We start from the raw sequence: 27,259 nt of genomic DNA, 5'->3' as shown, positions 1-27,259 counted from the left end.
TGATCCCCTGATTTGAGTTTATGTGATGAGCCAATAATGTGGAGGCAAGAAGCTCATTTTTCTGCCTAAAACTAAGGTTCAGCCTGACACTTTCCTTCTGACCCAGTTACAGCTGCTTCTCTGGTGTGTGCTTCAATCCTCTTCACTGGACACCATTAAACACTGGACTTGGTAGCTGTCTATGCATGTGACCAATTTCACTATCCATCCTCTGGCTTCAGTGCCAATTTTAAGGATGCTAATTCCTACGTGGCCAGATTTCTATAAAGATGGCAAATTATTTTATTCTGGCTAAAATTAATCATATTATTAATATTTTCTAAAGTTAGCCTTTAGATTTACTGCTTTAAAAACATTCCAGGCTGAGTGTGGTGGCTCACGTGTGTAATCCCAGCACTTTGGGAGGCCGAGGCAGGTGGATCACGAGGTCAGGAGATTGAGACCACGCTGGCTAACACGATGAAACCCCGTCTCTACTGAAAAAATACAAAAAATTAGCCGGGCGTGGTGGCGGGCGCCTGTAGTCCCAGCTACGCGGGATGGTGAGGCAGGAGAATGGTGTGAACCCAGGAGGCGGAGCTTGCGGTGAGCAGAGATGCGCCACTGCATTCCAGCCTGGGCGACAGAGCAAGACTCCGTCTCAAAAAAAAAAAAAAAAAAAATTCTAGCAAACATAAAATTTAGGCCTAAAAGATGCCAATGATTTAAAAATCTACACAGATCTAAGATCAATGCCTATGTATGAGTGTAGCTACTGCCACGAGGCATTCTACTCATAGCCAGCCTAGGGAAGTATGAGCTGAATACAGGTCCTATGCCAAAAAACCTCTGCCTGAAACAACTACGGAAGTGAGAAGCATTAATAAATGTGCACTGTATTTATATAAGCTTCTCTTTTCAGCATTAAAACAGCTGATCTACTGTGTCAATCTGGTAGAGATCAGTTGGTGCCATATGTAAAAACCAACAGGTTAACTGACCAAACTTCTCCAGATTTCAATTGGCTCTATGGGATCAAATAGACATGATAGGTTAATTATGCTGAAAATAATAATATTAACCATGTTTAAGAAAAAAAAATACAAAATTTTAGTACAAGTACTTATTTACTTCTGTACTCAAAAAGGGTGAAAATTCCAGCTACTCAGAGGCTGAGGTGGTTGGATCACCTGAGCCACAAGTTCAAGACCAGCCTGGACAATATAGGAAGACCCCTGCCTCAAAGAAAATTGAGATTTTAAATTTTGTTTGTGATTTCCTCTAAGTGAATAATGGTAAAATTTAACAAACTAGCATAGTTCAATTTACCGAGCTACAAAGTATAACATTCAGCTGGGCATGGTGGCTCATGCCTGTAATCCCAACACTTTAGGGGGCTGAGGCAAGAGGATTGCTTGAGGCCAGGGGTTTGAACCCAGCCTGGGCAACACAGTGAGACCTCATCTCTATAAAGTTAAAAAAAATTTTTTTTAGTGTACTTTAATTTATGGCAGGTACTATATATGAGAGCTGAAATCTTCGGTACCTCCACAACGCCACATTTTCTTATTCAAAAAGGACGGTTAGAAGCTAGAATACAACTTTTTTGCTATTTATAAATGCTGCCAAAAGCAGAAATGTTTATGGAATTTCAAATGACACAGTTGTAAATTGGCAGTTAACCAGCTTTCCATGTAAAGCTTCATCTCAGCATGAAAAACTTGATTACAGTCAAAACTAGCCAAGGAAAACTCAAGTGTATGATGCCTAAAAGTCTACTGTGTGGCTGTCTGAAAACGTGTGTTGTACCGTGGTGTTGTCCATCCAGCCAGGCTTTTGAAGCTATCTGTAAGAGTCATGTTATAGGGAGAAACAGCTCCATAATTAAAAAATAATCTAAGTGAGGCCAGGTGCAGTGGCTCACGCCTGTAATCCCAGCACTTTGGGAGGTCGAGGCAGGCAGATCACCTGAGGTCAGGAGTTTGAGACCAGCCTGGCCAACACAGTGAAACCCTGTCTCTACAGGTGGCAGGCACTTATAATCCCAGCTACTCAGGAGGCTGAGGCAGGAGAATCACTTGAACCCGGGAGGCAGAGGATGCAGTGAGCTGAGATTGCCCACTGCACTCCAGCCTGGGTGACAGAGCGAGACTCCATCTCAAAAAAAAAAAAAAAAAAAAAAAAATCCGAGTGATATTAAATATACATGTTAGCACCTTTGGCATTTTAGTCCAAATCAATGTTGACAAAGTAGGGACTTAACTCTTTTCATCTTCATTTTTCCAAAAGCAGATTCACGCAGCACCTTCATTTTCCTCTATAATATACAATATTTTTGCTTCAACTATTGAAATGATTCCTTCATTCTGAACTTCAAACATGTAGAGGGTTTTCCAAGTCCCTAAGGCAGGAAGCAGTTCCTTATCAAATTCATTATCAAGGCTGGGTGTGGTTTCTCATGTCTGTAATCTCAGCACTCTGGGAGGCCAAGGTGGGTGGATTGTTTGAGCCCAGGAGTTCAAGGCCAGCCTGGGCAAAATTGTGAAACCCCATCTCTATAAAAAATACAAAAATTAGGCTGGGCGTGGTGGCTCATGCCTGTAATCCCAGCATTTTGGGAGGCTGAGGTGGGCGGATCACAGGGTCAGGAGATCAAGACCATCCTGGCCAACAAGGTGAAACCCCGTCTCTACAAAAAAATAAAAAATTAGCTGGGTGTGGCAGCATGTGCCAAAAATAAAAACAGGTAGGTGTAGTGGCACATGCCTTTAGTCCCAGTTACTTGGGAGGATGAGGTGGGAGAACAGCTTGAGCCTAGGAGGTTGAGGCCACAGTAAGCCATGATCGAGCCACTGCACTCCAGCCTGGGTAACAGAGCAAGACTGTCTAAAAAAATACACACACACACACACACACACACACACACACATATATATATAACTATCAAAATCCATAACCAGAACTCCTCACCCTACTCTCTTGACTGGCTCCTCTATGTAACTGCCTTCTGAGCCCTTCCAGTCTTGTGCAAACCTCTCTGGGATTTTGGATTGGGTTTTTGTACATTTCACTCTGTTGTCAGGCCTGTTCACTTGATTGTGAGCCTGCCTTCAACCTCAGGCAGCTAGACTTCAAATTTCTGGGCCTCTTGTTTTTCTGTATTTTTCACTGAATTTTGTTAATTTGTGACTCAAACTGGCTGTGTCTCCCATTTGAGGATTCCTTTTGTAAATGTTTTTCATTTTTGTTATGCCATTTCTTTGATCCATCTCCATCTGTATTTATTTCATTGACTTTCTCTTGTAGTTTTTTCCTTTTCAGTTGAGGTGGAAGACTGCCAACATCCTCTGGGGTTACACCCCTTACACTACAGTCTTTTCTTTTTTTGAGATGGAGTCTCACTCTGTCACCCAGGTTGGAGTGTAGTGGCATGATCTCAGCTTACTGCAAACTCCACCTCCCAGGTCCAAGCGATTCTCCCATCTCAGCCTCCCAAGTAGCTGGGATTACAGGTGCACACCACCACATCTGGCTAATTTTTGTATTTTTGGTAGAGATGGGGTTTCACCATGTTGTCCAGGCTGGTCTCAAACTCCTGACCTCGACTGATCCACCTGCCTCAGCCTCCCAATATGCTGGGATGATTACTGGTGTGAGACACTGTGCCCAGCTTACATTACAGACTTTTATTATATATATATATATATATATTTTTTTTTTTTTTTTTTTTTAGGGGGATCTCACTCTGTCCCCAGGTGGATCATGGTGCAATCCGGTCACTGCAAGTCCGCCTCCGGTTCACCTCCGAGTAGCTGGGACTACAGGCGCCTGCCACCACGCCTGGCTAATTTTTTTGTATTTTTAGTAGAGACGGGGTTTCACCGTGGTCTTGATCTCCTGACCTCGTGATCCGCCCGCCTCGGCCTCCCAAAGTGCTGGGATTACAAGCGTGAGCCACCGCGCCCAGCCCATTACAGACTTTTGAAGCAGCCAATATTGGATTTGATAATGAGCTCATTAAACCAATCAGTTCCTTTTGCTGCTTTGGAGCTTTATTTATACATTTTTAGGAACAGCCAAAGTTTCCTTTCAATTTGCCACCACAACTGACCCTGGTTTGCCTTCTCAGAAATCTGAAAGACTATTATCAAGCACCTTATTGGCAGAGTGTAGTCCTCAAATGTCTCCAGGAGGCTCATACTCTGACTTGAAAGTTTTTATTACCAGCTGTGACATTTTTCTGATCATTGATTCAGTTGCCTTTACTATTCTCTCCAAGCATCTCCTATTGATTGCTATCACCTGTTGACCAATCGCTACATACGTCTTCACTGATTCTCCCATTCTCACTATCCTGTTTCCCTCTATCTCTTGTATTTTCTGGAAGTTGTTGTAAATATTAGGATGGTAAAATTCCTAAGGCTCAGTGTCATATTTCTCGAAGAATTGATGAATCAATTCTCATTGAGTAGTCTGCTGTCTTCTGCCATTGGTGATGCTTTCTCAGCTTGGTGGTGTGCCTTTTTCAACATCCACTTTTAAAAACGTGTTTTTAAAACATATGGCATTTTCTCAAAATACTGATGTGCTCAGCAGCCTTTTTATAATCTCAATTGTCTTTTACTTGACTCAAGTTGCTTCCATCAAGTCTCTGTCAGTGGTTGTGCCTTCTGGGCATCATGAAAGTGAGATTTCCTCTCCTGCTTTTGGTTTTGAACATGCCCTTGTAACTCCACGGTGATCAGAAAGTTCAAGACCTCAAAGAAGATAACTTAATGCTGCCCAGCATGATCACTCATTCCCAGGGAGGGAAGGAGAGTTTTACGTAATGTATTCTTTCTCCTTCCAGTTCCTTTTAGGTTGTCATTTCTTTAAAAGATTTCTGAGTTGTTTTGTATGGCTGAGTTCAATCTCAGTCCTTTCCTTGGCAGATGTGATGAATTTCTCAAGACTACCGATTTTCTAAGTTGTCAAACTGATCCCAGAGTTCTAGGTCCAGGCAGGGAAGAGGGTCCCTACCCGGCCACGCCCTTGCCTCCTGAGCTCATAGCGGCCGCCGCCCCGCTCCTTGGGCTCCTCATCGGCTCCTCCTTCCGGTTCCTCCTCAACAAGATGGCCGGAGGAACCCGCGCCGAGGCCTGCAGGGCCGCCTGCCTTGGGTACTTGAACGTGTGAGTAACCTGCCATTCGCGACTCCAGCGGCGCAGGCACACGTTCCCCCAGGGTAGGTGTGTGGAGTGGCCCGGGCGTAGCCACGGCACCAGCCCAAGAGGGAAAGACGGAGAGGTCCGGACGTCGCCTCTCCTCTTTCCGGAAGCTTCTGCCGGGCTGGGACCCCGGCGGAAAGCCTTGCCGAGAGGTCGCCCCCTGCCGCCGTGGAGGCAGTCGGCCAGAGCGACCGGAGGCGGAGCCTGCAGCCCGGCACGGAGAATGGAGCGCTCCGCGGCTGGGCGGGTGGGGGAGCTGGGAGCCGGGCACCTGGAATGGAGTTCCCCCGGGAGGAGCCCGAAGCAGTGTCCTCCTGGGAGCACTCAGGGAAGAACCTGGAGGTCCAAGCCGTGGGCTCTTAAGAGAAGGGAGGCGGCCTATCGAAAGTCCTAGAGGCCTGAGGTAACAGGTCTTCAGGGGCCACTAGTACGTCTTTCCTGCTGACACCTCAGGCCTGTAACAGAAAACAAAGAAGCACCCAAGGAATGTCAAAAGGCCACAGGAATAAGTTTGAAGGGGCTGCCGTTGGTTAAATTTTGTACAATTTGACAAATATTTATTTTAAAACATTCAATTAAAAAGAATCCATGGGTTCAAATTACCACAACTACTACACTAATATTAATATAAAAGGAGAGAGAAGTAAAGATGCTTTTTCAAAACAGTAGAATGATAACCAATAAATATACGAATTATAAAATTGGAAATCCGCCATTTTGCAGCAATCATGGTAATAATTGATTCAGCCAAGAATCACCAGTGGAAGCTAAAACTATTAGGTGAAAAGACTGGGAATAGGTTATTCACACAGTCTTAAAGTAGCACCTCCTAGATTACTTATTAATTATAAAGGGGAAATTTTTCAGGCAATGGAGACATTTGCTGGACATTGCCTTAGCCAAAAGTCAAACTTAGCATTTCCAGTAATAGGACAAACTGAGACTGTGCCTCCTGGTGTGAGGAACAGGAAGAACACATATCATCTGGGTAGTATTTCTAATAGACTTAACCTGATTAATGAAGAAGTAATCAGACAAATCAAAATTGAGGAACATTCTGCAAAGCAATTGACTTGAGTTCTTAAAAGATGGCAATATCTTTTTTTTTTTTTTGAGATAGGGTCTTACTCTGTCTCCCAGGCTGAAGTGCAGTGGTGCGATCTCGGCTCACTGCAACCTCCCCCTCCCCGGTTCAAGTGATTCTCCTGCCTCAGCCCCCAAGTATCTGGGATTACAGGCACGTGCCACCATACCCAGCTAATTTTTGGATTTTTAGTAGAGCCAGGGTTTCACTATGTTGGCCACGGTGGTCTCAAACTCCTGACCTCAAGTGATCCCGCCTCAGCCTCCCAAAGTGCTGGGATTACAGGCATGAGCCACTGTGCCCGGCCAAAAGTTGGCAATATTGTGAAAGAACAAAGTGGTAGGGCAGCAGTCTGCAGATCAAAGAAGAGTCAGGAAACTACAACTTAAATGCATGGTGTGATTCTGGACTGGATCTTGGTTTGGGTCTTGGTTTAGGAGGAAAACACAATTATAAGAGACATTATTGCAAAAGTTGGATAAATTTGAATATGAACTCAATATTAGATAATATATCAGTTTCCTGGGTGCAATAATTTTATCGTAGTCATGAAGGAGAATGACGGTTCTTAGGACATACAGACAAAAGTATTTACAGGAGAAGTGTCTTGATGTCTGCAACAAATTCCCAAATGGTCCATATATATGTAATACATAAATGTTTATATATATGTAAATGTAAAGATGTGTGTGTGTGTGTGTGTGTGTGTGTGTGTGTGTGTGTGTGTTCAGAGAGAGGAGCAAATACAATGTGACTTTTGAACAATGTCAGTTAAACATTCTGACTAACCCACATATAAATTTTGACTCCCCAAAAACTTAACTACTAATAGGCTACTGTTGACCAGAAACCTTACTGATAATATAGTTATTTTGTATGTTGTATGTATTATATACTGCATTCTTACAATAAAGCCAGAGAAAAGAAAATATTGAGAAAATAATAATGAAAATACATTTACAGTACTGTACTGTGCTTACTGATACTGTAAGTTTCAATTGTCTTTATAAGATGAATCGTCTGTCTGAAATGGTGGGCAACTGCAGCTGCAGACCTCAATCCATGGTACATATCAAGCAATTCAACTTGTTCTTGTAATGTCATGACTTTTCTTTGCTTCTTGGGAGCACTTCCACCATTACTAGAGGCACTCTGTGTGGGTCCCATGGTGTTATTCAAGATTTACAGCATTGCACTAAACACAATGAAAGACACGTGAAAACCACAAGAGATCACTTTTTACTATAGTATGCAATTTACTGGCGATAGTAACTGCTCTCGTGGAGACGATTAGCGTCACAGGCGTTTAAAGCAGATACTTGGTTTTTATCAATTTTAATTTTTATAATTTGTGGGTCGGGTGCAGTGGCTCATGCCTGTAATCCCAGCACTTTGGGAGGCCGAGGTGGGTGGATCATGAGGTCAGGAGTTCGAGACCAGCCTGGCCAACATGGTGAAACCTCGTCTCTACTAAAAATACAAAAATTAGCTGGGTGTGGTGGCGGGCGCCTGTAATCCCAGCTACTCAGGAGGCTGAGGCAGGAGAATCATTTGAATCTGGGAGGCAGAGGTTGCAGTGAGCCAAGATTGTGTCATTGCATTCCAGCCTGGGTGACAGGGCGAGACTCCGTCTCAAAAAAATATATAATAGATTTGTGTGTATTTTATGGTACAACATGATAAAATAGACTAATATCTACATGTATTTTATGCATTCTTGACAAACCAGTGTTGCTCAAGGGACAACCGTATAACAAAATGCTAAAAAATGGTGAATCTAGGTGAAGAGTATGTGGGTGCCCATTGTACCATCTGTGCAACTTTTCTATAAATTTGACATTTTTTAGGATCAAAAGGTCTGTAATCCCATGCATGCCTGTGGTCCCAGGTACTCAGGAGGTTGAGGCAGGAGGATCTCTTGAGCCCAGGAGGCAGAGGCTGCAGTGAGTCAGGATCGCACCACTGCACTCCAGCCTGGGAGAAAGAGTAAGACCTTGTCTTAAAAAAATAATAAAATAGGCCGGGCGTGGTGGCTCATGCCTGTAATTCCAGCACTTTGGGAGGCTGAAGCAGGTGGATCACCTGAGGTCAGGAGTTCAAGGCCAGCCTGGCCAAAATGGTGAAACCCCATCTCTACTAAAAATACAAAAATTAGCCAGGCATGGTGGCACATACCTGTAATCCCAGCTACTTGGGAGCCCGAGGCAGCAGAACTGCTTGAACCCAGGAGGTGGAGGTTGCAATTCAAAAACAAATCTTGATTTATCTCTTTACCTTCAAAACACAAGCACAATCTGACCCCTTCTAACCACCTCTTCTGCTCCCAATCAGAGTTCCCACTGGGTTCTTCCACATACCCCTTACCCATCTCCCCGCTCCCCTCTCCCTTGCCCATTTGAGGTGCTTCCCTGAGTTCCCTGGCTGCCGCTCACCTCCCTCCTGGCTTCTCTTCCCTGCCAGCCCCTTAGTGTCTGAGCCCCCTTCTCCCTCCCTGGAGTGTTTCATGCACAGCTGGGGCTTTGCTCACCATGGACTACCGACAGCTCCCCTAGTCGCACCCAAAGTGCTGGGATTACAGGCATGAGCCACCACACCTGGCAAGATGCTCTTTTTAATCTTTTTGTTTGTTCTTTTAACTTTTTTAAATTGACAAATAACAATTGTACATATTCATGGGGTACATAGTGATTTTTTTTTTAGCTTGAGATGGAGTCTCACTCTGCTGCTCAGGCTGGAGTGAAGTGGCACTATCTGGGCTCACTGCAACCTCCACCTCCTGGGTTCAAGCAATTCTCGTGCCTCAGCCTGCCGAGTAGCTGAGACTACAGGCACACACCACCACACCCAGCTAATTTTTTGCATTTTTAGTAGAGCCGGGATTTCACCATGTTGGCCAGGCTGGTCTCGAACTCGTGACCTCAGGTGATCTGCCTGCCTTGGCCTCCCAAAGTGCTGGGATTACAGGCATGAGCCACTGTGCCCTCCTAGATATCTCTTTGATATAATGATTTCCTTTCCTGTGGATAAATGCCCAGTAGTGGGATTGCTGGATCATATGGGAGTTCGATTTGTAGTTTTTGAGGAACCTCCATACTGTTTTCCATAGTGGGTGAACTAGGTTTACATTCCCACCAACATTGTATAAGAGTTCCCTTTTCTCTGCATCCTCACCAGCATTTATTTTTTGTCTTTTTGTTAATAGCTATCCTGAGATGACATAATATCTCAGTGTGGTTTTGATATACATTTCCCTGATGATTAGTGATGTTGGGCATTTTTTCATATATTTGTTGGCCATTTGTATGTCTTCTTTTGAGAAATGTCTGTTCAGATTATTCCCCTGCCACCCTCTCTGGCCTTTTTTTTTTTTTTTTTTTTTTTTTTGAGACAGGATCTCACTGTCGCCAGGCTGGAGTGCAGTGGTGCAATCACATCTCACTGTAGCCTTGTCCTCCAGGGCTTAACCAATCCTCCCACCTCTGCCTCCTAAGTAGCTGATACCACAGGCATGTGCCACCATGCCAGGCTAATTTTTTGTATTTTTTGTAGAGAAAGGGTTTTGCCATGTTGCCCAGGCTGGTCTTGAGCTCCTGGGCTGAAGCAGTCCACCCACCTCCACCTCCCAAAATGCTGAGATTATAGGCGTCAGCCACTGCACCTGGCTCATTTGCACATTTTTTTTATTTTTATTTTTGTTTGCTTATCTATTTAATTTATAGAAGCAATTGCACCTTTAGCATATTCCACGGAATCATCTTCAACATTACATTTTTCTCTCAACTAGGCCTCTCTCTTTTTTTTAGCTCTATCCAAATTAACAAAATTTTAAATATTTCAACAGTTTTAGGGGTACAGTGGTTTTTGGTTACATGGATGAATCGTACAGTGGTGAAGTCTGGGCTTCTGGTGTACCTGTTCACCCGAATAGTCTACATTGTCCCCAATAGGTAATTTTTCATTCCACATCCTCTCCCATCCTCCCCGCTTCTTGGTCTCTAACGTCCGTTATACCCCTCTATATTCCTTTTTATCCCATGGCTTAGCTCCTGCTTATAAGTGAGAACATGTAGTATTTGGTTTTCTGTTCCTGAGTAACTTAGGATAATCATTTGCCCATTTTTAAATAGCATTGTTTCGTTTTTTTGCTGTTAAGATGTTTGAGTTCCTTGTATATTCTGGATATTCGTTCCCTATCGAATGAGTTGTTTGCATATCCTTTCTCCCATTCTGTAGAGTGCCTTTTTACTCTGCTGATTGTTTCAGCTTTACTGTGCAGAAGCTTTTAGTATGATATCTCAATTGCTTATTTTTGCTTTTTATCGCCTGTGCTTTTGAGGTCTTATTCATAAAATATTTTCCTAGACCAATGTCCTGAAGCATTTGCCCTGTGTTTTCTTCTAGTAGTTTTATTGTTTGGGGCTTTACATTTAGGTCTTTGGTCCATTTTGAGTTGATTTTTTGTATAGGGTGAGAAATGGGGTTCTAGTTTTCTTCTTCGTGTATAGATATCCAGTTTTCCCAGCATCTTTTCTTTTCTTTTTTTTCTTTCTTTTTTTTTTTGAGACAGTGTTGCTCTGTCACCCAGGCTGGAGTGCAGTGGTGTGATTTTGGCTCACTGCAATCTCCACCTCCTGGGTTCAAACGATTTTCCTGCCTCAGCCTCCTGAGTAGCTGGGATTACAGGCGCCTGCCACCACACCCAGCCAATTTTTTGTATTTTCAGTAGAGACAGGGTTTCACCATGTTGGCCAGGCTGGTCTTGAACTCCTGACCTCAAGTGATCTACCTGCCTCGGCCTCCCAAAGTGCTGGGATTACAGGCATGAGCCACCATGCCCAGCCTGCTTTTTTAACTTTTAAGAGATTTAATTTTATTGTGGTAAAATACATAGAACATAAAATTTACTATTTTAAGTGTACAATTCAATGGCACTAAGTGTATTCACATTGTTTATTTCAATAATTTTTGGGGTACAGGTGGTTTTTGGTTACGTGGATAAGTTCTTTAGTGGTGATTTCTGAGATTTTAGTGCACCTATCACCCAAGCTGTGTACACTGTACCCAATATGTAGTATTTTATCCCTTACCCTCCTTCCAGCCCTCCCCCCGAGTCCCCAAGGTCCATTATATCACTTTTATGCCTTTCTGTCCTCATAGCTTAGCTCCCACTTATAAGCCAGCACCATTTGTTCAAAAGATTGTCCTTTCCCCAATGAGTATTCTTGGCACCTTTGCCAACAATCAGTTGTCTGTAAGTATGTGGATTAGTTTCTGGGTTCTCTATTCTGTTCCATTAGTCTTTGTGTCTGTTTTTATGCCAGTACCATGCTGTTTTGGTTATTACAGCTTTTTAGTATATTTTGAGGCCTGATAGTGTGATACCTCCAGATTTGTTCTTTTTGCTTAGGATTGCTTTGGCTATTTGGGGCCTCCTGTAGTTTCATACAAATTTTAGGACTTTTTTTTCTATTTCTGTGAAGAATGTCATTGGTATTTTGATAGGGATTGCATTAAATATGTAGCTTGCTTTGGGTAGTATTATTATGTTAATAATATGAATTTTTCCAAATCTGTGAGCATGGGATGTCTTTCCATTTGTTTGTGTCCTCTTCAATATCTTTCATCAGTGTTTTGCAGTTTTCCTTGTAGACATCTTTCACCCCCTTGGTTAAATTTATTCCTAGGTATTTTATTTTATTTTTTGGTAGCTACTGTAAATGGGATTGCTTTCTTGATTTCATTTTCAGTTAAGTTTGTTGTACATGTATGGAAATACTACTGATTTTTATATGTAATTTTTTGTTATCCTCAAACTTTACTGAATTTATCAGTTGTAAGAGTTCTTTGGAAGAGTCTTTAGGTTTTTGTATATATGTGATCCTGTCATCTACAAACAGGGACAATGTGACTTCCTCCTTTTACATTTGGATGCCTTTTATTTCAAGTTCTTGCCTAATTGCTCTGGGTAGGACTTCTAGTACTAAGTTGAATAAGAGTAATGAGAGTGGACATTCTTTTTTTTTGACGGAGTCTCACACTGTCGCCCAGGTTGGAGTACAGTGGCGTGATCTCTGCTCACTGCAACCTCCACCTCCTGGGTTCAAGCGATTCTCCTGCCTCAGCCTCCTGAGTAGCTGGGATTAGAGGCATGTGCCACCATGCCTGGGTAATTTTTTGTATTTTTAGTAGAGACAAGGTTTCACCATGTTGGCCAGGCTGGTCTCGAACTACCTCATGATCCGCCTGCCTCGGCCTCCCAAAGTGCTGGGATTATAAGCATGAGCCACTGCGCCCAGCCAAGAGTGGACATTCTTGTCTTGTTCCAGTTCTTAGAGGAAAAGCTTTCAGCTTTTCTCCATTCAGTAAGATGTTAGCTGTGGGGTTTTTTTTTTTTTTTTGAGATGGAGTCTTGCTCTGTAGCCCAGGCTGGAGTGCAGTGGTGAGATTTGCACTCACTGCAACTTCTGCCTCTCGGGTCCCATATCAAGCAATTCTCCTGCCTCAGCCTCCCGAGTAGCTGGGATTACAGGAACGCACCACCATGCCCAGCTAATTTTTGTATTTTTGGTAGAGACGGAGTTTCACCATGTTGGCCAGGCTGGTCTTGAACTTCTGACCTCATGATCCATCCACCTCGGCCTCCCAAAGTGCTGGAATTATAGGCGTGAGCCACCGTGCCCAGCCTGCTGTGGGTATTTTTAATCTTTTTGAAAGTAGATTGTAGTCACTGTCTAATCTCTAGTATTTCTTGCAAAGCACTCATTACTAGTCTTTGAGTTCTTAATATTTGTTTTTTAAAATAATTAAAAAATTTTTTATACCCTTAGATCTGCATATTGTTTTTTATGTAGTAAAACTTTTTATTTGGTTTTAGATAACTTGGTTAACTTGGTTTCCTGTTTATTTACTTCCTTGAGTATAATTTTGCTGATGTTTTGGTTCTTATTGATAATTTTCTTTATTTGGAGCAGTTTTATAGTTTATGTAAATGTTTTAATGGATTTCAAAAGGAGTTAGTTTCTTACAGATACTTTAAAAGCAAATAAATAAGTAAATAAAAGGAGTGGGTTCTTGGTGGTATTACTGGCATTACCATCAGAAGACCCTTCATATTTGAGAGGCCACATGGGGAGGTGCACCAAGGAGATAATCAGATAAAAGACACCAAATGGCCTGCAGTGTCACTAAAGATACAAGCTGGGGCCAAGTCCTGTGGGTCCCTGGGACAAAGTTAAAATGTGTCTTATCCTGAGAGCTGTATCAAACGGGGAGTATCAAGGAGTATTACAGGGAAATAGTATCATCTGATTTGGTTTTTAGAAAGATTATCTGAGTAAGGAGATTGGCTTTGGTAAGCTGGGCAGGGAGATCAAATGGGGGCTAGAATTCAAGTTTTTCAAATAACAATACCTGTTGAAGATGCTCTAAAGAGGCCAAGTCTTCCTGTGGAGCCACTTTGTTGCAACCTGTGCCTCTTGTGCCCATAGACCCACAGACTCAGGTCATGCCCTAAGCTTTAGGTAGGTAGATTCCCACCAGTGAGGACAATGTCCCTTGGGTTTGTGGGTCTTAAGGTACAGAAGAAACGGGTATATTTGGATAGGGCATACAGACTTTGGCACCAAATACATCTGGGTTGATTCTGGGCTTTGCCATTTCCTAGCTGGATGGTCTTGAGCAAGCCATTCAACCTTTCTGAAGGGTCTCACATTTAGACCAAGATATGAGAGGCCTCTGCCCTGGGTCCCCAGCTTTAGAGAGCTATACTGTGGTCCTCGTCCAACATGCCTCTATCCATATCAGGGAGGAGTCTATATCTGTAATGAAGGCTTACACATGGTAGTCTGTATGAATGGTGTTCCCCAGAGTTGTGCAGTACATAGCCTGTATGACTGTACAATGTGGGTTGCTAATAAAGTAGCAAAGAGAAGCAGGATCGAGAATGCTGAGGATGTAGAATCTAGACTTGGCAGGTGTCAGGATATGACTGGGAGAATAGGAAATTTGGTGGAGAGTTGAGAGGTCAGTTTTGGTTAAGACTTTGACCTTACCAAAGAGCCACCCAGAGCTATCCAGCAGCCCAAACTCATGAGCCCAAACTCATGGCTTTGGAAATCATTGGCATTAGGGTCATAGTTGAGGCCTGGTGGCTGAACAAGTCCTTTGAAGGAAAGCTTATAGTCTATGGAGAAGACTGAGTTGATTCTCTTGGGGGCATTTGTGTTTAAAGGACAAGAGGTCACGAAGGGGCTCATGAAAGAGGGCAGGGTCCTGGGACAATGGAATGTTCCTGGCTATGCAGTCCGGGAGCAGAGGGTTTCCAGGGCTTCACAGAGGTCAGTGAGGATGAGGATCCCTGGCCCAGAAGCTATTTCTGGAGAAATAAAGGTACAGGTGAGTGAGTGGTATGGAAGGAGGTTGTCTACACCTGCAGATATGTGGTGGTGATAGGAAGGAGTGGGAAAGGTCTACGAGGCAGAGCAGGGTCAGGCTGGGGTGAACCTGAGAGCACGTGATGGGGAAAAGCCACAGAAAAGGGTTAATGGATGAAGCATGTTCCACAGGAGCAGCACAGGGTGCACATGGAGAGAGTCAAGGGTACCGAGCAGCAGGGGTGTGTGTGCAGTAAAGAGGACGAACATACAGGAAGATGGTTTGAAGTATAGCGAGGGAACTTGGGCAGGCTCCCTGGGCCTGGGGTTGGGCTTCTCAGTAGAGGAAAGCAGGCCTCTGCTAAGACCTCTAGAGTGGGGATGAGGCGCTGGGGGGTATCTAGAATTTAACAAAGCTTTGTCTTTCACGTCTTCTATGTTGTCTTCATGGCTCTGACAAGAATGTACACTGGATTATGTGTGTTGAACATGTTTTCAGGGCTTCATGTCCCCCTGCATGGACATGATGTACGTATGGATGCACCATCCCATGGACATGGGATGTTGAATGCCTATTTTCAGAGCACAATGGGAGACAAAGATGACTAACAGCTCTCCAAGCTTAAGAAGCTTACAAGAGCATCAGAACACACAACAAAGTTGCTGACCAAGTTGTATAGCTGGGTTGGGTAAACCAGTATTTGACAAAATTAAGATTCAAAATAGGCAGGGAGAGTGGGTTACACAGTTCATTTAAGATGGCTACACTTCAACTGCTGTGTGAAGCATTAAAAAAAAATTGCATGAAGACTGGAGTTAGTGGACCTGATTTGGCAAAAGTTCACAGAAGAGGTCACTATGTGGTCCAAGACTAGTCTTGGACTCCTTAGTGACCTAAAACTTTGCATATGTCAAGAGTAATAATGATAGCTCTTATTACCTGCTATGTTCTGAATGCCTGGCACTTTCACTTCTGTAGTAATTTTTTTATCCTTATATCTTATGTGGTATCATTAGCCTGTCTTATTGACAAAATGACACAGAGAGATGAAACGGCTCATCAAATCGCACAATTGGGAAGTGAGGGAGCCATGTTCTTTCCAAGCCACAAGCCCTCAGTAAAACTCAGCTGCTTAAAAAGCTAACAAACCAACCTTGGTGTACACTTATAAAAATAGCATGTCCAGATCGTGGGGCTCCTTGGTGTCTTTGTGCTTGGCTTGCATGAGCCGGATCCCATCTGGAACAAATTGCTCATTTCTAGAGATCCCAATATGAATAATGATGCTCTCGGTGTGAACAGACGGGGGCGCGGTGGGGAGTAGTGGTGGACAGGGCCTGGACCTGTTACAAGAAGGTTTATGGAATTAAGAATGTAGTCACGTGGCAGAGGGGAATTTACTGCAACGCTTCTTAGCGTAGAAAGAAATAGACTGAGTGAGATTTACATGGAGGCACATTTAGATTAGTTCAATTTATAATTGCAACAAGTTGAGATGTTAAAGAGTTTGGTGATACAGGGATGATTAAATGCTTCTGTATCCATACTAAAAACATTGCTAGGCAACTATTTAAAAAGAAAGATGCTATTCTGCATACTGATAAAGATAGCTTAAGTGCAAAAAGATTACAACGTTGTATTATTGTATTCCATTTGAAAACATACATATGGGTCGTATTTACACACTCAGAAAATGTTTGCAACCAATATGCGGTTCTCTCGTGGTGGGATTTCAGATAACTTTTAAGAACTTCTGTCTTCTAATTAATTTTCTATATTTAACATGGAACTTGTGTAAGAAGAGATGGCAGCATATTTATAGCTAACCAATAGTGAAACCAGCCCCAGCTGAAGGAGGAATGTCCTGCCCCTCCCTTCAGGCTCTGCAGATGCAGCAGCCATCATGACAGGCGCTCAGGAAGGGGACAGAACTAGCTCTCTCTCTTCCAACTCGAGGAAAGCAGGTTACAAAACAACAGTGTGACCCCACTTTTGTAAAACATATAAACATGTTTGAGGATCCCTGGATAGCCAGGTGTGCCAAGGCATTTCCAGTGGGTTCCTTTGCAAGCAAAGTAAAATGGAGATAAAAACCTCCAAGCCGATCACCTGGCACTCATGATCATGGTGTTTTCACTCAGATGCCCTCAGAGATAAACTTTCCCATCTAGAGTGACTTGGGATGTTGGGATATTGCTGAAGTCCTTATCAACAGCTGGGCTGGTTGTCCCTCAAAGACACTGGATCAATTTCAATCAGATGTTTCATGCAGGAGGAAGAGCGAGCAGATTCACTATTCTCTCTTCTCCTTCCTCAATTCATATTCCCTTTTCAAGAACAGCCACCTCCGGAATTGGCAATCTGAATTAAAGAAGGTAGCTCCAGGCATGGGATCTTGTGGGAAACCTCTGCCGCTGGTCAGCAGAATCTCGGGTTCCGTATTAGCCAATCCCTACTAGACTTGCTGTTCAAGCCATCCGAACCAAGCAGCATTCGGTGATCCTTTAGCAAACCTAACAAACATCAGAAGTTAATTTTAGTAGGAGGGGGGTATTTCCCAGTGGAAAGAATAAAAAGGACAAAAAAACATAAAAGGGAAAGAAAACAAAAAGAGAAACATAGATGAGAAAAAGGCCATCTCTACTTTCCCCCTTTAGATCCCGTTTTAACAGCTGATAGCCTTTGAACATTCCTTTATCCAGGTGGCAGAATGGATAAGGCCAGGTTCCGCTGCTGCTATTAGTGAGGGCTTCATTTGTACATCTACAACATACGGTGGGCGGGTGAGGTTACAGGGTACCTGACACATCACATTCCAGTCCTGGTTCAAGGAGGGGGAAAAAGAAGAAAGAAAGAACCCACACTGAATTTGAGTGCAAAAAATAAATATAAAATTTATTAAAACACCCACAATATTTTAAAGATACCAGGAGTAATACAGTTCACAAACCCAGTTGTTTGTGTAAATTATAATAAAATACAAATCAAAAAGGATACATACTTGCAATTTCTAGGCACCCTAAATTAAATTTACTGAAACACTGAGGGAGAAGGGAGGGTAAGGAGGGGTAGCTCAGGAGGCAAACCAATAAAGTGGAAGGAAAAAATATTAACAAAAAGGTAAAAATTATACAAAATAAAATTATCAGCATAAATTTACTGTACTAAGGATATCTACAGTTTAATACACATCCTATTGCCTTGAGACATTGCAAAAATCTACCATTCATCCATCAACCCCAGATAAACTTCATTTCAAGTAGCCACAGTTTACAAAGTCAAGACGGAATATTCAAGTATGGTTGTTAAGTTCACCTCCATTGGAAGCCAAGTAACCAAACAGGAATTCAAAGAGATAAGAAATAAAACACATCAAAAAGCTACAGGGGTTCTAGATTAAGTCTAATGTATTAATATGCCATTATACGACCTGCCCTTGTTTCTTTAATTGGAATACATGAAAAAGAAATGACATCACTCCTGTTTTTCTCCCCTCTTTTCCCCTCAAAAGAAAAAAAAAAAAAGGGTATTGAAACCAAGAAAATTTGGAATGTTCAAATGAGCCAATTAGTTTCTTAATTTAAATCCCCGTGTGAAGAGTGATGAGTTACCCCTGAATGACGGGTAGTCAAAACGCGAAGAGGGAGCAAACAATACCACTACAAAAAGCATCCCTGATATCAGAATAGAAGCCAATGAGGAAGTAGGCCAAATCGCTCGCTGATTCTTAGGCAAAAAGCAACTTTAGACCTTGCATTTCTGTGCTGCGGTCTCTGCTCAGGGGAGAAGCCTATTGCTCTGCTCTTGCCTGCAGCTCTGCAGGAGGAAGGGCTGGGAGCACCAGAGGGGGCCGCCCCTCCCCCTGCACTCGCAGAGTGCACTCGCACTCTGTGCACCTGGATGTGGGACTGTATAACTTATGCTGGGGGTATGCACCTCAAAAATGTTTTGGTCCAGGGTATGTTGAAGGTGGCTATGTACTACAGCAGAGGCAGCTGGCTAATAAAACTAGGTTTTGAGGGAGTCATTTCAAATGACAGCAACAATGACTGAGAAAGCTCAATGAGATGGGCATAGGAAATTCACATTTTATTCAAAAGCAAAACTTAAACATGAAATACAGCCAACTACGCTCCTTCCTTTCGGCGTTCCGCTATCTTAACTGAAGAATGAAACACAAAATGACCCCAGATTTTTCAAGGTCAAGTACGTCATCAGACGGACAACCTGCAAGTATCAGACCCTCATGGAATCTACTTTACTGAAGTTGTCATGATGTCCTGTTTTTGAGGTATTTAAAAAAATTATTGTGACAGTGGATGACACAAAATGGAGCTTCCTGGTGAGTTTTTAAAACATCAACTTCTGTGGACCCAAGAAGAAATTTAGGTTAGCACCAACTAAAAAGCAGCCTCAGTGGCATCGAGTGAGCAAAGAAAGCTCCTTCCTTTAGTTCGAACATAAGGGGTTACCAATGAGAGGCAGAAGCAACGCTGGGTCAGAGAATGAAGCCCCTGCCCACCATGGTCCCAGCCAGTGCCAGGGGAGGAAGGAGATCCATCTGGTCTCCCTTGGTGTGCCCTTGGGACTCCCAGAGATGTCTGCTTAGCACCCTGGGCTGCAGGAGAAAATCTGTGTCCCTGGCTATGAGAATGCCTATCATGCTAGGAGAGGCAGGAGTACCCAACTCCCCTTCCTCAAAAACAAAAACTCAAAAAACCCTTCGCCCTTTCTTTCACATCAAGCCTGAGAAGACAGGTGTGGAACCAAAGCACCTGCCAAGCCAGGCAGGCCCACTCCCGATCATAGAAAGGGAGATAGCTGCCTTCTCGACTTGCTTTGTTTGGCCACCAAGGGAAGAACAATACAACACAACACAACACTGCTCAGAGCAGATTATAGCACGGTAAACGGGTCTAAGACAGCACCAAAAGAGGGGAGGGAAAAAAAAAAGCCAAGAGACTGGAGCCCACCTTGTTTTTGGTTGGTTGTGGTTTCAGAACGTTGATAGCACCTCAGCAAGACAGGATCAGGGACAGTCACATTAAAACACCATAGCACCATTTTATTTAGACTATTTCAATTCATAAAAATGCTTCCTAGTCCATAAAACACACTTCAGTAACAAAAGGAAAGAGATACTGGTTGAGGCACGTCAGGGATATCATATAGTTTTCCACCAGCTTTGCCTTGGTTTGAGATCTCATGGTGATTAAACCTCTAGAAGCAAGTCTGGCTGGGTTTCTCTCAATGAAATTAGGTTATCATCGACTCACTGTCAACCATCCTTGCACATCTACTGCTGTGTGGTACAAAGCAGTTAAGCTCTGCTACTTCTTTCCTTGCTTTAGCACTTTAAAAATCCCTTGCTCTGCAAACTACTGTTTCCAAAAGTGGCTGGTGGAAGGACCAAGAGGGGGCGGTGGGGTATCATCTCTTTCCACGCACACCATTGTCACCTTGGTGAGAAGGCAAAGCAGTACCCATGAAGCCGGGGCGTGGGAAACATTGGCCCTGCTAAAAACCAGACCAAAAACCAAAAAACCCCCAAATCCATGCAACAACACCTTTAGTCAAGATTTCTGATGGTCAGATGATGATTTCTTGAGCTAGCACCAGTTATTTGTGAGAACCTGCTGCGAAGCGATTTTTATTTTTAAAATCTCGTAGCACAGAACTTTACAAGCACTTCCCTTGCACGCAACAGGCAGGGAAAACAAAACAGAGCAGAAAAGGAACCAAATGTTTGCACTGCACGTGGATGGTGTCCGTGGACAGGGCACACTGGGGAGATGACTAAGACGCCATCGATTTCCGTTGCTATAATATGACTCTTCAAACTTGGTCATGCTGTTAGGTTCTTTAGTTGCAATGGCTTTATTTTTCTTCTCATGATAAAAATGTCTGTTAATCATCTTTAGGACTTAAAAAATGATAGTGCCAGTAAAAAATAAAAATTTGATTTTTCTCTTTAAGAAACCTTCAGCAGCAAGGGGGGGCTAAAGAGCTGTGCATAGTTACTTTTTAAATATATGTCTAAAGCATGCTAATTTTAATGACTGAGATTTGAGGTAGGTTAGACATGTAGTGTACAAATCAGCATGGGCTTGAGCACGGCAACCACACCGCCTAACTCTGGAAATGCCATTCTGAGGGGAATGGGGACATCCAATGGAGACTGCCTCTTGACTCACCTCTCAGCAGCCTATTTCCTACTGCAGAAACTGATGAACCAAGGCTGTTTGGGCTGGGGGACAGACGTCGCATGCTTTTAGCTTGTATTGATTTCTCCTTTCATCTAATGGCTTTCCTACCAAAGGGTGATGAGGGGAAGAGTTTATTTAACATACATCAGGAAGATTCACACATGCCAAGTATCAGAATCACCTGGGTTACACTCGGGACCTTCCAAACCAACAGCCAACCTAGGGCTTCCACGGGTCATACAGACGGTCACATTCTCCAAATGTTTCGTAAAATATTGTATTTCTTGCTTAAGATCATTTAAAATGAAGTTTTCAAGGCACCCCCGCATCTACCTAAGCACGGAGTCAAATGAGACCTGCATAAAAGTACTGATGCGATAAGCAAAATAGCATTTAAAGGACCCAATTTTTCCTCAAAACTAGAAAATTAGCATGCTCATTAAAGACTCTGCTTCCTTTAGCTGTCAAACTGAAGGTCAGAGGTTTTCCTATAAATCTGAGTTCTGAATAATTCTAAGTCCTGATAAGCTCTTGGGTATTTATTTCAAAAGCAATAATATTTCATTTTTTTGTCCTGTAAAATAAATGCAACTTTACAGAATATGGTAAAAGTGGAGGATAGACAAAGCACATTAAATATTCAGCTACTATTTACAATTTCTCCCACAATTACATGTTAAAACATACTTTTTTTCAAGTTGCTGTTTAAATCTAGGCAAAAGTGCTTAAAAAAATCTTTCACTATTTACAGTTAAAACCAGACCACATAAATGCTCAGGACATCTTACAACGACCCTCCGCCAGTGCTTCCAAACAGATACAGTAAACACCCAGCAGGCCGGTTCTCAGCTCTTACTCAAGGCACCCGGAAGCTCAGGAACTTGCCTATAGCGGTCATCTGATTGTTAAACATGATTCATGAAGACCCATATCTGAATACAACTGCTCAGTAAATACCTGTTCATCTCAGGGCTTGGTGGTCATCCACCGTGTGGCCACATTCCCCTCTGTGTGTCCTGATGAAGCCCCCCATTCACCACACACACATCCACATGGGTAGCAAGAGATCATTTCTGCCAATATCACAAGAAAAACCAACACTCCAACAAAGTTTGACGTGGTGATGATGAGTGTTGCTCCCATCAGGCCCAAACTCTCTCAACAACGTCACAAAAATTAAGCACCACATTCTCATTTCAAAGAACCGAATGAATGCACCAGAATTTCAGAACAGCTATGTTAAAGTGGATGAAGAGGGGAGAAAGGAAAAAAAGAAAATGATCAAATGGAGAAATGGCACCAATTAGGGAGGAAAATTATAGCAACCTGTTGAAAATGTTTGACTCTTGCACTTTAAAATTGTTAAGTGTAGGCCCCCGAACCCGATGACAACATGGAGGAAGCAGGCTCAGGTGTGAGGCATGCACCATTGTCCAATGTGGAAATTCAGGGATCAGGATAGATGCATTAACTGTTGTTACACTGGTCTGCTGAGCTCCTGTAGGATGTGACCTGCCCAAGAGTCAAGAAAGTCCCAGCACAACACTACAGCACCAGGCTCCGCACAGCACCATGCACAGAGCACCACTGGCTTTTCACAGCTTGGGTTCAACTTCCTGTTTTTAAAGATACAGTAGCCCTTTTTCAATGTCAGCATAGACTTTGGGGGCATTTTTTTAAAAACTGCCACTAAGACAAATTCCTTCAGCTCAGCATGCATTGGCTTGGCAACATGGTGGGCGCGGCCCCTAAGAACCTTGCACTCCAGCTCCAGCGTGAGGTGCTGCCTAGTGAACCATGACATCATGTGACTCCATAAATAACGGACAGAGGATTCAGTGTGGAGACTAGCAAGCTTGAAGCCATCTACTTCCAACCTGGTTTCTGGGGAAAGCTATGCCAGCATCTCGTGGGGGCTGGCCTGGGGTGCATCTGCCCTTCGACTCCAAGCCAGGGACTGGAAAAGGGACCCCAGATGGTTTTCTGCAGACTCTCCCATCCTACCAGAGAGGACAGAAGCTGTCCTGAGGCTCCCTTCCCCAAAGGGAAGGGGTGTGTGTCGGGAGGGATGAACTGGGTGGCTACCGTCCACGCTTGGCTCTCGAGGGGCAGATGGCTGAGGACCTCGCCAGCGCCCGAGGGGCTTGGCTCGCCGGACCCAGCGAGACTGGGCGGGGGAGCACTACTGGCCTTTCCTGCCCATCCTTTACCATTACTATTGTCGTTTTTAAAAAATCCAATAAATACACATTTTAAATGGAATTTAAAACTACTCCTTTGTGAAAGGATACTATAAACTTTCTTTCCATTATTGTGATATACAAGGATAGAGTTTTAAAAACAAAGAGAAAATAAAAACCCCCCAAACAAGGGGGGGGAAACAACTTGGAGATATAAATATTAAGATCACAGAAAAATCACCCGACAGCCGTAGTTTCTTCTTCAAAGTGCTGGGGAAGTGGGGGTAAGGGAGGGGCGGGTCAGTTCTGAGGTTTGGACCATAAATACATATATATGATATGCGCATCTATATATGTATATAGAGATAAAAAGACTTCTGCACCCCCAACCCGCCCCCAGGTATGAGGGCAAAAGCACCACAGAGACAGCTCGGGCCGGGCCCGACGCTGAGGTACGCTGGCTCCCTGGCACCTAGATCCAGCGGCTGTAGGGGCCAGTGACCTTCGTGTAGGCATAGGAGGACACGGTGACTGCCGAGTCTGTGGGCACAGCCAGTGCCTGCCGGGTGGGGACGACCCCCTTCTTCTCCTTCTGGGGCTCAGCAATCACAGTGCCCCCCCACTTGCGCTTCTTCCCGTAGAGCTTGGCCTCCTGCTGGCCCAGGCCTAGCCGGGCAGCCTCCTCCTGCCGTGCCCGTGCCCTCTCCGCCAGCTGCTTCATCTTGGCTTCCCAGAGGGCCAGCCCATGGTTGGGCTGGTTGAGGTTCTTGTGCTGGTAGAAGACCAGCGAGATGCGGGTGGGGTGGCAGCGGTTGGGCTTCTTAAGCGGCGTGGTGGCGTGCAGCTCCCGCCGGGCACACTCGATGAGGATGGAGCCGTGGGCTGGGGCCACGGCCACACCACCGATGTTCTCGTCCAGGAAGTTGTGTTCACTGTCCGACCACAGCTCCTCCTCTTCCTCCTCCGCACCACCACCGCCCTTCTCCTCCTTCACCGCTCCCTTGCTGGGGGGCTCCTCAGCTGGCCCCTCCTCCAGGCTGAAGGGGTCCCACAGCTTCTCCTCCGACTTCAGGGCCCCAAACAGCTTCTCGCTGGATCCCAGGGGCAGACCAAAGGACTGCCAGGCCTTGTCCAACTGGCTGGCCCCTGCGGCTGGAATCCTGCCCTCCTCTCCTTTCATGGGATTCCACAGCTTGTCTTGGAACCCAGGACCACCTTTCAGGGCCGAGTTGAAATCCCCTGCCCCCAGCGCCCACGGCTTCTCAGTCAGGCTGGGCCCAGCCAAGGCAGACGTGCTGTTCCCAAACTTGCAGGGGCTCCACGGTTTGCCTCGCAGCCGTCCTCCAGAGTGGGAAGCCGCCTGCTGCCCCTCACCGGGGAACAGCCCCCACTGGCCATCTGTGAAGTGGGAAGGACCCAGGCAGCTGGCCCCAAAGGAACTGAGCTTGTCGGGGACGATGGCAGGACTCTCCCCAGACGAGAACACACCCCAGCTGCCACCCACACTGTTAGTCCTCTTGGGGGACATGCTTGGGCCTCCTGAGTACTGTCCCCAAAGGTGACTGGGTCCTCCATTCTGAGACACCTCGGGCAGAGGTGTCTTGCCCATCTTGCCAGCGTCTCTGGGCACAGGCTCAGCCTGGGTCAGCGGGTCTACTGGCTCTTGCTTGATGGATCTGTTGTAGCAGTTGGAGCTCTGGGCAAAGGGGGAGGGGTCCCTGGACACTGAGTGGATTGGGGGGGCCTTGGGAAGCAGATACTCCTTGGGGCCTGGGTACGCAGGCTGCTGGTGGTGAGGAGTGGGGTGGCGGGCGTCTGTGGGAACAGCCTGGCTAGGCAGCTCGGCAAACTCAGCACCACCGTAGGCCGGGCTCAGGCTGTTATGCAGAGCGTGGAGGTCTGGCTTCTTCTCAAAACTGCCACTGCTGCCACTGTGCCCCCAGGCACTAGGACCCAGGAACTGAGAGGGGAAGACAGGGTTGCTGGATGGAAAGCCATAGTAGCTAAAAGATGGGAGAGCGTACTTGGAGTGGAAGCCATTGACGGAGGTCAGGCTGGGCTGTGCATAGTAGGAGTGGTAGGAGTACACGCTGTTCATGCTGTAAGGGTCGGAGGGCCGGCAGTTGCCCAGCACCGAGTAGCTCTCCACCACTGCGTTGCCACTGTACTTGAAGGAGCTGAAGTGGTTCTGTGGCTCCACCTTGAGGGAAGGCTTCAGGCCTTGCTGGGACAATCCACCCTTCAGAGACAGGCCTGGGGAAACAGAAGGCGAGATGGCAGAGGGGCAGACACCACCACAGCCTGGAGAGGCCCTGGGTGGGGGACTGGGGATGGACCCTCCCTCTTTCCCAGGGATGTTTCCTCTTTTGGGACAGGCAGGTGAGGTGCTGAGGCATGTCCAGCCCAGACCAGGTCGTACTCCCTGGGCCCTGCTCAGCACAGGCCCCAGCTCCAGCCCCTGCTCAGCACAGGCCCCAGCCCCAGCCCCAGCCCCATTGCGGGTGGGAGGAGGCGATCCCTGGTGAGAAGCAGCTCATGCAGGGTTCACAGTACCCCCACCAACTCCTCTCCTCACCCTAGAGAACTCCAGAAGTTGTACTGAACCACCACCACCCACTCTGTGCCCAGCCCAGTCGGGATCACTGCAGGGACCAGGGCCAGGAGAATGAGAACTCAGATGCCTGCCAGCAACCGTCTCCGCCCATAAGCCCTGCCGCCCTGGCACACACCCACATGCCCTGAAGTGCTGCTACTCACCTCAGTATCTCAGAGGGGAGCAAACTAGAGCTCAGAGGGGAGCCTCTGATTCTCTGAGGGATGCAAACTAGAGGAGAAACCCAGTGCTTCCCCTCTACCCAGCTCAGTTCCAAGCAGATAACAAGTCCTGCTGTACTTGCGTCCCCACAGCCTCCTATCAGGCTGGCTGGCTGTGGCTGCTGCAGATACCCTTCTGGCAATTAAGCAGAGGCCCCAGTTCCAGTGTGATGCAGGAGGGTGCGTGGAAGAGCAGGGGCCCCCATGAGGACACTGCCAATGCGACTCCCAGCGGGCACCCTCCCCCCACACACCTGGGTCTGACGTAATGCCCGCCAGCTCCAGGGCCTCCTGCTTGATCTTCTCCGGAGTGCTCAGCTTCTCCTTCTGAATCTTCTTCTTCTCGGCTGCTGCCTTTCTGGCTTCCAGCTGCCGCTGGCGGCAGGACTTGGCAGGCTCGGGCAAGCGTCGGACCTCGCGGGGGAAGGCGGTGAGCACCTGGATGGCTCCGCTGCCCACCTTTGCATTCTGGTTCTCCTCGCTACCAAACTCATCCGTGTTGGCCATCTTGTACAGGGGGAGAACGTGCAGCTGCTCATCCTCGGGAATCTTGCCCACGCAGCGATTGTCTTCCTTGGTCAGGGTGCAGACCTGCCTCAAGCAGTGAGGGAGAGAGGACATGGGGTTGGGGGACCGAGTGCTGGGAGAGAGGGGTCTGAGCACCCAAAACACGTGACCTCATCTTTCCCCACACAATCCCAATACCAGCCACTACTACTTCCGAGAGTTTCTGGAAAGCACATTGATCTTGGTTCACGGGGCAACAGTATCACTAGCATTTACAGTCCATTCATCAACTTTTTTTTTTTTTAATTAATTTTTTTTTGCACACGAAACAATAAACATTTTCTAAAAATACATACAAACAAAAAGATACATATCAAACATATTAGGAAGGTTGCACATGGGAAGACAGGGAATAGAAATGGGGGGTGGGAATTAAAGAAAATAAATGAGAGAGGGACTTTGTATGGATCAATGATAATAACTCAATCCTCTATTTGACAAAGAAGAAGGAGAAGGAAGAGGAAGAAAAAGCAAGTGGGATAAAGGATCAGAAAGGGAGGAAAATAGAAAAAATTAGAGTATGACTCCAAGGTAGACCTGTTTTGTTGTCGCTGGGTTGGTTGGTTGGTCTGTTGTATTTTTCATGTTTCGCCATGTTGGCCAGGCTGGTCTCGAACTCCTAGCCTCAAGTGATCAACCCGCCTCGGCCTCCCAGAGTGCTGGGACTACAAGCATGAGCCACCACGTCCAGCCCCCACATTGCGTCTGGCCTCCGTGGTAGACCTCCCAGACGGGGCGGCCGGGCAGAGGCGCTCCCCACATCCCAGACGGGGTGGCTGGGCAGAGGCGCTCCTCACTTCCCAGACGGGGCGGCCGGGCAGAGGCGCTCCTCACTTCCCAGACGATGGG

At 45.5% G+C, this 27,259-nt stretch overlaps 1 protein-coding gene across 2 annotated transcripts in view; it reads right to left on the bottom strand.

Annotated features, from left to right (window-relative positions):
* Positions 1 to 17,497: 17,497 nt before the first annotated feature.
* TET3 (tet methylcytosine dioxygenase 3) overlaps positions 17,498 to 27,259 on the bottom strand; it is a 130,081-nt gene continuing 120,319 nt past the window's right edge. Inside the window, exons 10-11 of one of the 2 annotated variants that reach the window (XM_032176527.2) lie at positions 26,098 to 26,434; positions 17,498 to 25,282 (exon numbers count right to left, since the gene is read on the bottom strand). In XM_032176527.2, coding sequence (XP_032032418.1) covers positions 23,502 to 25,282; positions 26,098 to 26,434 — 2,118 coding nt within the window. In that variant the 3' untranslated portion in view covers positions 17,498 to 23,501. The remainder of the gene's footprint in view (positions 25,283 to 26,097; positions 26,435 to 27,259) is intronic. The other variant, XM_032176528.2, reaches the window with a different exon arrangement.

The sequence above is a fragment of the Hylobates moloch genome, unplaced genomic scaffold, assembly GCF_009828535.3.
Source record: "Hylobates moloch isolate HMO894 unplaced genomic scaffold, HMol_V3 SCAFFOLD_15, whole genome shotgun sequence".
NCBI lineage: Eukaryota > Metazoa > Chordata > Mammalia > Primates > Hylobatidae > Hylobates > Hylobates moloch.
The sequence above is the reverse complement of the archived record's forward strand: the minus strand, read 5'-3'. Positions and strand labels throughout refer to the sequence as shown.